The 13,517-nt window shown below is 37.2% G+C and overlaps 1 protein-coding gene across 1 annotated transcript; it reads right to left on the reverse strand.

Annotated features, from left to right (window-relative positions):
• Positions 1 to 3,697: 3,697 nt before the first annotated feature.
• Positions 3,698 to 13,247, reverse strand: LOC120432441 (uncharacterized). Its single transcript, XM_039597659.2, has 2 exons — positions 13,093 to 13,247; positions 3,698 to 4,413 (listed from the first exon to the last, which is right to left on the reverse strand). Exon 2 carries the CDS (start codon positions 4,404 to 4,406, stop codon positions 4,119 to 4,121), a length of 288 nt encoding a protein of 95 aa, XP_039453593.1. The 5' UTR covers positions 4,407 to 4,413; positions 13,093 to 13,247; the 3' UTR covers positions 3,698 to 4,118.
• Between the last annotated feature and the right edge of the window lie 270 nt (positions 13,248 to 13,517).

Below are 13,517 nucleotides of genomic sequence, written 5' to 3' on the forward strand. Positions count from 1 at the left end.
ATCGTCTTCAGTCACAACATGATCAACCACCTCGCGTCCTTGACACGTGGTATATAAAATTTATCAAAAATATTTGCAGCAGCGTAACCTGATTTCAATGTTTGTTGAGGCTTGCAAATTGCGATAAAAGCTTATGGATATTTTTTGGCATTTTTTAAGTTTTGTTGATTTTACGAAATTTATACAACAGGTTTAAAGCTTTTTTAACAAAACCGTTGGAAAACTCTTATTTTTTGTTCTCTAATATTTAAATGACGAAAAAGTAAAAATACATGGAAATACAGTGCTTTGCGTTAACTGGGCGTCGTTTAATGGGCTACTTTTTAACTGGGCGCTCGGTAACAGGGCCGTAGCCCAGTTAAAAGGCAGACAAACGTCAAAAAAACAAAAACAAACCGAAATAACCGAGGGGTCAAGGGATGTAAAACCACATTCAATAAATAAAATTTTTTTCAAACTTTTATTTAATTTCAAGTCACAATTAAAGAAATATGAAAAGTATGCTTTGTAAATAAATTTTAGTAGCTTTTATTTTTATATTTCATCGGGAAAATATTATGCAACGGTGATCCCCTCGTAATTTTTCGTTCAGCCCAGTTAGCGAGCAGCATTCGGTGATATGGCTACGTTCTAAGTCCAGTTACCGAACAAGTACTGTATTTAAAAAAATTATTATCGGTCTTGAAGATTGTAATAACGTTATTAATTTTTTTAATAATCATTTTTACAGTTGTCCCGCAAGCTCATGTGAGCTTCAAATTTGGCCCACCATTCAAAAACTTTGAGCACCCCTGCTCTAGCTAATTTAATAATATTCAAATATGAGTTCATACTAGAGCGTCCAATTTCCCGGGGTTACAAAATTCCCGGGAAACGGGAAATTTTCAACGAATTTCCCGGGAAATTTGAAATTTAACGAAAATTATTCTGATCCTGTTTCTAATTAATATTTTGTAACAGAATTGTATAGAACAGCAACTTTAATGTTCAAAATGAGTGTAAGGATCATTTAATGGCTTGAATGCTTGTAAGAAATCATGCAACTTTGAGAAAATATTATAAATTTTCTAATTTTTTATGCTGTATTTCAAATCGTACCAAATAAAAAAAATTATTGGTATTTTTTGTTGAGAAGTATTTTTTAAATCAAAGTGTTTGGACAGTGAAAATCTATGCTCCACAACAATATAGTTGCTAGTGTTTTTAACTTGTAACACTATTTCATGAAATCACAGCTCAAAGTTTTACAATATTTGAAGCGAGTTTTTGAAATATGGTTGCATTCTTTAGGTAAATTTAGTATGATACAAAGTTGTTTTTTAATGATTTTCCATGGTTCCATTTATGGTACGATCGAAGGTTATTTTTGCAATTTTTTTCCTTCTCTGTCCAATTCGTTCTCCTTAGTCTTCCCATTTTGAAGAAATCAGCTGTTGAAAGGCAGTCCATATCTCAGCTCAGGATAACAACTGCACCAATGTAATCGTTAAAGCAACCTAATAAAATGAAATGAAATGAAATTTATGGTACGATTTTAGTTATATGGTTATATGGCCTAATAAATTAATTAGATTCAAATAATTTTCATGGTATAAAAGTGGTTGGAATTGAACGATATTTTTTTCATATTTAAAATTTATAACATCAAACAGATATTTCTCGAACAACCCTTTTTGAAAGATTGAATTATATCAATTCAATAATCATCCAATTTGGTCAAGGTAAACAAAAATTGTGAATATCTTATTTTCAAATGAAATAACAAAAAAAAGTTAAAATAGGTTGTCGAAAATAAAATAGGTAATATTCATTCCATAATAGCGTAATTTTTGTTGCCCAATATATAAACAAGCAATATTCCTAGTTATGAATGCTTCAAAAACAAATATTATCTGAATTAAACCTTGACATGAAATTTACAGACAAGCTGATTAGTTCAATATGAACAGTAGATTGAAATGAATAAAATCAAATAAGGTTCTCTAATTATTATTTTTTGTATGATTTCAAAACATTGGTGCCAAAAAGGTAGGAAAATGTATACTTCCGCTTGTATTTCGGGAATTCCCGGGAAATTTACAAATTTCCCGGGAAACGGGAAATATTTTTTTCCGGGAAATCCCGGGAATTCCCGGGAAATTATTTCCCGGGACGGGAAATTGGACGCTCTAGTTCATACATATAAAATACCATAAAAGGTGTTTCTTGAACCAAAACACAGTTAATATTTTTCAAAGCTAAATTTTATGTCTTGGTATTAAAAATAAAAATCCATAAATTTTAATTTTGAAGCTGAATTTTCAAAATAAGTAGTCAATAACATTCCAACGCCCAAGGCTCTAAAAAAGTTGGAACGGTAACTTCAACTCGCTGGTTCTCGGGCATAACTCATCCAATCAAGACGATTCTTTTTCCAGTGATTTGTTAGGATGTCTAGATGATTCTAGAACTTTGCAGAACTCAATTTGATCAAATCTGTAATTTTTGCGATCAAAAACATCGTTCCAACTTTTTTTTTCGCGTGTAAAAAAAAATCCCCAAAAATTCCGCGGAGGCAGTCTTTTTGAAAAAGTTGGAACGCAGAAATTACAGATTTGTTCAAATCAAGTTCTGCAAAATTTTAGTATCATCTAAACATTCTTACAAATCCCTGGAAACAAGAATCGTCCCGATTGGTTGAGTTATGTCCGAGAACCAGCGAGTTGAAGTTACCGTTCCAACTTTTTTGGGAGGCTTGGGCGTCCGTGTAAGTTGTGCATGCGTTGGGCGTTCCAGTGATAATAAAAATGCCAGTTTTGCAATTAAATTAAATTATAATTGATTTTTTAAAAGCAAGAGCTATTTTTCGATGTCAAAAGTTTTTAAGACTTTAAAAAAGTACAAGTCTTTTCACCATTTCAATTTTGTTAAGATGATTTAATGAACATATTTTAAAAAATCATAAATTGAATTAAGAATATTACATGAGAAGTTTTATAAAACAATTTTTGGAAAAAATGTTCCTCAACGCATAACTGTTGTTAGTCTTTATTTAAATTACATCATAATCACACAGAAAAAATGATGGTAATATTCATCAGAAAATGGTGACAGATTTTGTGTAAAAAAATGTGTTATATTACTTCAGAAAATGATGAATTTTTATCAGTTTCTGGTGAATTTTCATCAGGTTCACAATTTTTCAACCTTTTTTTTTGCTTTGTAAAAATATTCGGCCTACCGTAACTTCAGAAATCTCAAATTTTTCCTGCGGGTGGGGCAAATTTGGTTTACTCCAAGCAGTTTTGCTATAGCGCCTAGTAACGTGCTACAATCAGTTCCTACTTCCCTTTTAGATTGCAATGTGGATTACATCCAATCATAATTCAATAACACTATTTGCTTCAAGATATTTCTTCCAACCGAAAGTAAAACCGTTCCGCCAACCACGCCATGAAGATGATGCAGCGCCAGCATCATCACCATCATCCAACCAGACACACTTACCCGATCGACAACACTGAAATTATCCATTACATAATCCACATCGCGCGCAGTCTCCGTTTTGGTTGGGAAATTCGCGTGCATCGTGCGAAATCTGCTCCGTTCAAGTCTCTCCATGCAACCGCTGCAAGCGACGAACCCCACTCGACCTAGATTTTAAGTTTGGTTTTTTGGCATCCTGTCATCAGCGAGTTAATTGGTGGTTTTTTTTGGGTACTTTTCATCTTCTTTCTTTATTTTTTACCAAACACTTTTTTTTCTTTCTTAACGTCTACGTTGGTAAATAAACAAGTTTTAATAAAAAAATCGCTTCTTTTTGCAATGCTGCGATGCAAAAAGAGTATTGGCACTATCGTGGAAGAATAACAAGTGTGTTTTCTTTTTCTTTCGTCAACTCTAACCGCTGGGGGGTAACTTTACAAAACATATGTATTAAAAAAAGAGAGAAACAAAAATCATACTCTGGTACGACTTGTCGAGCGAGCTACACCTCTTCTATCGCTATCATACTAACAAAAATACTGTCCTAATGCCTCCGTGTGGTGTTGTCCAGTTCGGTGTCCAAAAATCAACGTCCAGAGATTCGTTTCGTGCCTAGCTTCGGTCTACGTGATAAAATAGTCCCTTCGCGCTCCTTAGTTGTGTCCAACCTGGTCGACCTGGGACTGCAGGTTCGTGATGACCTCCCGCGGGACCTGGTCGCCGAGCAGCTGGAACAGGTCGACGCGCTGATCGCCGGGGATGGACTCGATGGCCGCCACCTGGATGCCCTCCTGGACGCCCTGGATGGTGGCGTCGCGCGGGATCAGCTGCTGCGACTGGGCCTGTCGGATGGCCTCGTTCGTGAGGGCGGCACCGTCCCGTTCCTGGGGGGCGGCCACGGCCACCGCAACGAGGGCGAGCAAACAGATGGCTACTTTCATTTTCGAGCTGTGAAGGTGGAGACAAGGGGGAAGAGAGGGGTTAATCTTGGACTCACGTAACCGTTTTGCGCGAGACGCGAGACGTCTCGGAGACGACTTGTCGTCGTGAAGAGTAAGTGATGCGGTAATGGTCGGTGGCAACGGGTTGGTGTTTTTTTTTTGTTGCTCGTCGAGGTGGAACCTGATTTGAAGGGTCGCAGCGAGACAATTGGGTTACAGGTTTTGGACAAAATTGTGTCATAGTTGAGTTTGATTAAATGATCTGAATAGTTATGTCACTTCTGATTGTTAAATAATTTATGTTACTTTTAAAAACTTTCTGTCGCCTAATTTTCTTTGTTTAGATGAATTGTTAAAAATGTTGTAGAATCAATGTAAAATTGAAAATGGGTTCCAAACAAATTAGATCCTTATGTTCGTATTATCTGCTTGAAAAAAATATATATATATATATATATTTTCAAACTAGGTGCTTGTTACCGTGCAAATTTTTAGCCAATTTGTCTGTTTTCTTCGAGCAGACCTTTATAGAACCCCAATATTCGATTTCAATCCTGAAATATTCAACAAACTGGCCAAAGGGAATGTAGACCGAAGCAATTTGACACACGTGCATGCCCTACTACTGAATACACTATTTTAAGGCACTTTGGTCACTAATGCTTTTGTTTTGTTTTGAGTACTCTGGAGCTCGGTACAAGCCTTCTAAGTTTGGCCAAGCAAAAAAAAAAAAAAAAAAAAATGGGCGTTGCACCCAATGACGCCCGAGACGCCATTTGAATTAGCAGAAGCCGATTTTGAAGGCTTGTATTAGGTATAAAAAAAATGCTGAAATTTTTGTGTTTTCGTTATTGGATAATCGAACGGATTCTGGATTGTATTAAGTACTAACTAGAAATTAACTTAAATGTTAATCTATCGAGTCGTGTGTGTTGGTGGAGGTTAGAAGTGGTTGTTTTTTTCTTTAGGTTAATGAGGCTGGTACAATTATTTTTAAAAGTTTTTGTCACCCCTCCTTCAAAATCGGCTCAAGAAATCAGGGAGCAAAACAATTTTTTCCAAAAAACTTCAAAATTTTCAAGTAAATTAAAGTAAATTAGCTCAAATCAGTTTAAAATGCATTCCAATGCGTTTAGAATCATTTTAAGCATGTTTGGGTTTATTCAAAAATCTCTTGAAGTTTCGAAAATTTTCTTTTTTTGTTTCGTTAAATCTGACATTTTGCCTTCCTCCTGCTCGAAAAATGAACTTTTGAAATACAGCTCGTAGACCTATGTTCATGTATACCTATCGACTTAGAATCGAAAACTGAACAAATGTCTGTGTGTGTGTGTATGTGTGTGTGTGTATGTGTGTGTGTGTATGTGTGTGTGTGTATGTGTGTGTGTGTATGTGTGTGTGTGTATGTGTGTGTGTATGTATGTATGTGTTCAAATTCCTTGCCAAGTTTTCTCAGCACTGGCTGGACCGATTTTGATCAAACCGGTTGCATTCGACTTGGTTTAGGGTCCCATACATCGCTATTGAATTGTTTGAAGTTTCGATAAGTAGTTCAAAAGTTATATATAAAAATGTGTTTTCACATTTATCCGGATCCCACTTAAATGTATGTAAACTATGTCCGGATCCACCATCCGACCCATCATTGGTTAGGTAATCGAAAAACCTTTCCAACGAATCCAAAACATTGAAGATCTGGCAACCCTGTCTCGAGATATATCCTCTTAAGTGATATTGATGCACTTTTTTGAAGCCGGATCCCAATTAAATGTATGTAAACTATGTCCGGATCCACCATCCGACCCATCGTTGATTAGGTTATCGAAAAACCTTTCCAACGAGTCCAAAACATTGAAGATCTGGCAACCCTGTCTCGAGATATGTCCACCCAAGTAACATTTTTTTCCAGGAGTTCTACAAGAGCTCTTCAAGATAGCTACAGCATAGCAGTTTGGACCGCGGTAGGATAAAACTCTCTTCAAGTACTCTTCCAAACTCCTGAAGAAGTTTTGAAGAGAATTTTATCCTACCGCGGTCCAAACTGCTATGCTGTAGCTATCTTGAAGAGCTCTTGTAGAACTCCTGGAAAAAAATGTTACCGGGGCACTTAAGTGATATTGATGTACTTTTTTGAAGCCGGATCCCACTTAATTGTATGTAAACGATGTCCAGATCCACCATCCGACCCATCGTTGGTTAGGTTATCAAAAAACCTTTCCAACGAGTCCAAAACATTGAAGATCTGGCAACCCTGTCTCGAGATATGTCCACTTAAGTGATATTGATGCACTTTTTTGAAGCCGGATCCCACTTAAATGTATGTAAACTATGTCCGGATCCACCATCCGACCCATCGTTGGTTAGGTAATCAAAAACCCTTTCCAAAGAATCCAAAACACTAAAGATCTGGCAACCCTGTCTCGAGATATGGCCACATAAGTAATATTTATGTACTTTTTGGAAGCCGGATCTCACTTAAATGTATGTAAACTATGTCCGGATCCACCATCTGATCCATCGTTGGTTAGGTAATCGAAAAACCTTTCCAACGAATCCAAAACACTGAAGATCTGGTAACCCTGTCTCGAGTTATGGCCACATAAGTAATATTTATGTACTTTTTGGAAGCCGGATCCCACTTAAATGTATGTAAACTATGTCCGGATGCACCATCCGACCCATCGTTGGTTAGGTAATCAAAAACCCTTTCCAAAGAATCCAAAACACTGAAGATCTGGCAACCCTGTCTCGAGATATGGCCACTTAAGTAATATTTATGTACTTTTTGGAAGCCGGATCTCACTTAAATGTATGTAAACTATGTCCGGATCCACCATCTGACCCATCGTTGGTTAGGTAATCGAAAAACCTTTCCAACGAATCCAAAACACTGAAGATCTGGCAACCCTGTCTCGAGATATGGCCACATAAGTAATATTTATGTACTTTTTGGAAGCCGGATCCCACTTAAATGTATGTAAACTATGTCCGGATCCACCATCCGACCCATCGTTGGTTGGGTAATCAAAAACCCTTTCCAAAGAATCCAAAACACTGAAGAACCCTGTCTGGCAACCCTGTCTCGAGATATGGCCACTTAAGTAATATTTATGTACTTTTTGGAAGCCGGATCTCACTTAAATGTATGTAAACTATGTCCGGATCCACCATCCGACCCATCGTTGGTTAGGTAATCAAAAACACTTTCCAACGAGTCCAAAACATTGAAGATCTGGCAACCCTGTCTCGAGATATGTCCACTTAAGTGATATTGATGCACTTTTTTTGAAGCCGGATCCCACTTAAATGTATGTAAACTATGTCCGGATCCACCATCCGACCCATCGTTGGTTAGGTAATCGAAAGACCTTTCCAACAAATCCAAAACACTGAAGATCTGGCAACCCTGTCGCGAGATATGGCCACTTAAGTAATATTTATGTATTTTTTGGAAGCCGGATCTCACTTAAATGTATGTAAACTATGTCCGGCTTCACTATCCGACCCATCGTTGGTTAGGTTATCGAAAAACCTTTCCAACGAGTCCAAAACATTGAAGATTGTCTCGAGTTATGATTACTTAAGTTATATGTGTGTACGTTTTTTTCTGGATTCAAAAAAATAGCTGAAATATGTGTCCAAACCACTCATATTACCCATTGTTGGTAAAAAGTGAGGAAGGCATCAACCACATAGGTGGATTAAGTTAGTTTTTTTAAAACTAATGATTACAAAACAACTGAACTAGTGTGAAATGCATTTTAAAACACTTTTTTTTTTCATTCATTTGTTGAAACCATGGTTTGTTATTTCAATATTTATATTTTTTAATTTTTTTTACACAATCACACAATTACGTAGATAAATTAATATCTGAAAAATATTTTTTACAAAAATGGCGATGTTAAGGAAAAGGTGCAATTTTCATAAGAATTGTGCTTGTTATTCAAGGTGTTAAATAAACATGCTTAGTATTGATAAAATGAAACAATAAATAACATTCTAATATGTTTGGGTTTATTTTTTCATTAATTGTTAACAAAGGCATAGAAATATTTTAAACAAACGATTTTTGGTCCCAATTAATCCTAAAAATAATATTTTATTGGTTCAGTAAATAGTATTGTATTCTGATCTATATTTTTTTTTCAGCAAGGTTAAACAAAATACAGTTGAGAAATTAAAAAGAGAGATGTGAGCCAGCGTCATGGTAATTTTTTAATGGTTTACTAAACCATAGATGACCGATAGGGTAAGAAGAAAAATGAGAAATTTTGGAATATCCTAGCCCAAGTAACATTTTTTTTCCCAGGAGTTCTACAAGAGCTCTTCAAGATAGCTACAGCATAGCAGTTTGGACCGCAGTAGGATAAAATTCTCTTCAAAACTTCTTCAGGAGTTTGGAAGAGTACTTGAAGAGAGTTTTATCCTACCGCGGTCCAAACTGCTATGCTGTAGTTATCTTGAAGAGCTCTTGTAGAACTCCTGGAAAAAAATGTTACTTGGGTAGAAGACACCCCCTGGCTCGATTCCTTAGGCCAAATTGAGGGTCACTGTGTTTTCCTGTTGTTAAGTTAAATAAAAAAAATACAATTTTAAAAAAGGAGCATTTATAAATAATTAAGACCAACAATGTTTTCCGTGATTATTTTTTATGTTAAATTTTTTCATTTTAATTTCTTGTGTTTAATGTATGTGTAAACTATGGAAAAACATATTATTTTACTGTATTTCACGAGATGTGCAAATTTCACAGTGGGACCCAAATTTTATTGAATTAACAGTTTTCGCAGAATCGTGAACATTTACTAAACTAAGAGATGAAATAAATCTATGTTAAGTTGAACAAATAACTGTTTTGTATAAAATTGGTATCTTAGCTGTTTTTTTCCAAAATAATAATAAATGATTCTTCTTCATACAAATTTAGTTAAATATTTGAACTATAAAATCCATAAGTCTTTCCAGGCCCAGTGAAAAATATATAATTGAACTCAAAAATGACGAACTCTTCGTGACAGTGTCACTGTCCCTGTGAAATGTGCTAACTGTCATCGAGCGGTAGGCCTTAGAAAAACAGCCATAAGTTGTATGGTAAAAAAAAAACTTTGCGAGAAAGACAAAACAGATTCTGATATGTACAAACAAACAAAATTCTGTGGTATACAGAGGTTGTTAGTAGATTTTCGACTGGAAAGCCTGATTTTTTTTGCGCCCAGATCAATTTCACTTTTTTTTGTTCAAACCTCAAGGTATTTTTATTTTACTTTTTTGTTGCTTTGTCGTGTTTTTACATTTGATGTTGCCTTTTTGCCTTCCTCACTGAGGTAAGGCTATAATCCTGCTCTAAAAATGAACTTTTTATTAAAAGCTCGAAGACCCACCTTCATATATACATATCGACTCAGAATCGAAAACTGAACAAATGTCTGTGTGTGTGTGTGTATGTTTGTATGTGTGTATGTGTGTGTGTGTGTATGTATGTATGTGTTCAAAAATCTTGCCAAGTTTTCTCAGCACTGGCTGAACCGATTTTGATCGAACCAGTTGCATTCGACTTGGTTTAGGGTCCCATACATCGCTATTGAATTGTTTGAAGTTTCGATAAGTAGTTCAAAAGTAATGTATAAAAATGTGTTTTCACATATATCCGGATCTCAATTATATGCATGTAAACGATGTCCGGAACCATCATCCGACCCATCGTTGGTTAGGTAATCAAGAGACCTTTCCAACGAGTCCTCAACATCGAAGATCTGGCAACCCTGTCTCGAGTTATGACCACTTAAGTGATATTTATGTACTTTTTTGAAGCCGGATCTCACTTAAATGTATGTAAACGATGTCCGGAACCATCATCCGACCCATCATTGGTTAGGTAATCAAGAGACCTTTCCAACGAGTCCTCAACATCGAAGATCTGGCAACCCTGTCTCGAGTTATGACCACTTAAGTGATATTTATGTAATTTTTTGAAGCCGGATCTCACTTAAATGTATGTAAACGATGTCCGGAACCATCATCCGACCCATCGTTGGTTAGGTTATCAAGAAACCTTTCCAACGAGTCCACATAATTGAAAATCTGGCAACCCTACCTCGAGTTATGACCACTTAAGTGATATTTATGTACTTTTTTGAAGCCGGATCTCACTTAAATGCATGTAAACGATGTCCGGATCCATCATCCAACCCATCGTTGGTTAGGTAATCAAGAGACCTTTCCAACGAGTCCTCAACATCGAAGATCTGGCAACCCTGTCTCGAGTTATGACCACTTAAGTGATATTTATGTACTTTTTTGAAGCCGGATCTCACTTAAATGTATGTAAACGATGTCCGGAACCATCATCCGACCCATCGTTGGTTAGGTAATCAAGAGACCTTTCCAACGAGTCCACAACATTGAAGATCTGGCAACCCTGTCTCGAGTTATGACCACTTAAGTGATATTTATGTACTTTTTTGAAACCGGATCTCACTTAAATGTATGTAAACGATGTCCGGAACCATCATCCAACTCATCGTTGGTTAGATAATCGAAAGACCTTTCCAACGAGTCCACAAAATTGAAGATCTGGCAACCCTGTCTCGAGTTATGACCACTTAAGTGATATTTATGTACTTTTTTGAAGCCGGATCTCACTTAAATGTATGTAAACGATGTCCGGAACCATCATCCGACCCATCATTGGTTAGGTAATCAAGAGACCTTTCCAACGAGTCCACATAATTGAAAATCTGGCAACCCTGTCTCGAGTTATGACCACTTAAGTGATATTTATGTACTTTTTTGAAGCCGGATCTCACTTAAATGTATGTAAACGATGTCCGGAACCATCATCCGACCCATCATTGGTTAGGTCATCAAGAGACCTTTCCAACGAGTCCACATAATTGAAAATCTGGCAACCCTGTCTCGAGTTATGACCACTTAAGTGATATTTATGTACTTTTTTGAAGCCGGATCTCACTTAAATGCATGTAAACGATGTCCGGATCCATCATCCAACCCATCGTTGGTTAGGTAATCAAGAGACCTTTCCAACGAGTCCTCAACATCGAAGATCTGGCAACCCTGTCTCGAGTTATGATCACTTAAGTGATATTTATGTACTTTTTTGAAGCCGGATCTCACTTAAATGTATGTAAACGATGTCCGGAACCATCATCCGACCCATCGTTGGTTAGATAATCGAGAAACCTTTCCAACGAGTCCACAACATTGAAGATCTGGCAACCCTGTCTCGAGTTATGACCACTTAAGTGATATTTATGTACTTTTTTGAAGCCGGATCTCACTTAAATGTATGTAAACGATGTCCGGAACCATCATCCGACCCATCGTTGGTTAGGTAATCAAGAGACCTTTCCAACGAGTCCACAACATTGAAGATCTGGCAACCCTGTCTCGAGTTATGACCACTTAAGTGATATTTATGTACTTTTTTGAAGCCGGATCTCACTTAAATGTATGTAAACGATGTCCGGAACCATCATCCGACCCATCGTTGGTTAGATAATCGAGAAACCTTTCCAACGAGTCCACATAATTGAAGATCTGGCAACCCTGTCTCGAGTTATGACCACTTAAGTGATATTTATGTACTTTTTTGAAGCCGGATCTCACTTAAATGTATGTAAACGATGTCCGGAACCATCATCCGACCCATCATTGGTTAGGTAATCAAGAGACCTTTCCAACGAGTTCACATAATTGAAAATCTGGCAACCCTGTCTCGAGTTATGACCACTTAAGTGATATTTATGTACTTTTTTGAAGCCGGATCTCACTTAAATGCATGTAAACGATGTCCGGATCCATCATCCGACCCATCGTTGGTTAGATAATCGAGAAACCTTTCCAACGAGTCCACAACATTGAAGATCTGGCAACCCTGTCTCGAGTTATGACCACTTAAGTGATATTTATGTACTTTTTTGAAGCCGGATCTCACTTAAATGTATGTAAACGATGTCCGGAACCATCAAGAGACCTTTCCAACGAGTCCACATAATTGAAAATCTGGCAACCCTGTCTCAAGTTATGACAACTTAAGTTATATCTGTGTACTTATTTTTCTGGACCTAAAAAAATAGCTGAAATATGTGTCCAAACCACTCATATTACCCATTGTTGGTAAAAAGTGAGGAAGGCATCAACCACATAGGTGGATTAAGTTAGTTTTTAAATTATTGTTTTTGGAGTAAGGTTCCGATAAAATTATTCTACTCGAGATTTGTTTGCATGGAACCTAATGAGGCAGATCAATTTCATGTGGCATTTCGTTCATTGACTCACAGCCTCCGTAACCGACAAATCTGATCTTCACACGTTGACTTGCTGCACCAACTCCTCTTTTCCTCTCACTTTTCGCTTCAGCATTTCACTGGGTCGTGAGTTTTTCTCCTCTCTTTTTGCATCGCTTTTTTCTTCATTCACAATCATGGCATAACCGACCCCGGCACGATCAACTTTTCATTTTGCCCTCAATAACGTAATGCGGCTTTTTTTTACATCAAGCGAGAAGAAACTCGAAGAAATCGAAAGTGTCCAACTGTTCTTCAGAGGTATATCATTGTAAGTCCATGAGCATTATTATCCACCTTTTCTCACTTCTCACTAAGCTCACTTATACTTCACTAAACTGTCTCCTTCAAATCGAACCCCCCTCCACAAAACTCACCTAGTCTGGAAGATCAGGAGATGGTGCGAATCGAGATGTTGCTGGACGGCGAGGTGCTCTACGATAAAACGTCGGCGCCCTCCCGAGCGGTGCTTTTATAGGACAGAAATCCCCTCCTCGTCGCCGCGGTCGTCGTCGTCGTAGATCGGCTCACGAATCGAGCATAGTGCAGTCACGAGGTTCGTGGTTGCTAAGCAGAGAGCAAGCTGGCAAGGAGATTCTGCTTATTCTTCTCGGGAGAAGAGACTTGCTCGCGGGATCATGAGAGGAAACCGATTTCGGTTTATGGGGGAATGATTGAGGGACGAATCTTTATGGATTTTGGGTTTGAAATTTTGTGGTTCTCGTTTTCCGGGACCTTTTCATTAGCCGTTTATGTTTATGGCTTAAGGATGATTTACTACTTTCATCAATGTTTTAGAATT

Source organism: Culex pipiens, chromosome 2 (genome assembly GCF_016801865.2).
Source record: "Culex pipiens pallens isolate TS chromosome 2, TS_CPP_V2, whole genome shotgun sequence".
NCBI lineage: Eukaryota > Metazoa > Arthropoda > Insecta > Diptera > Culicidae > Culex > Culex pipiens.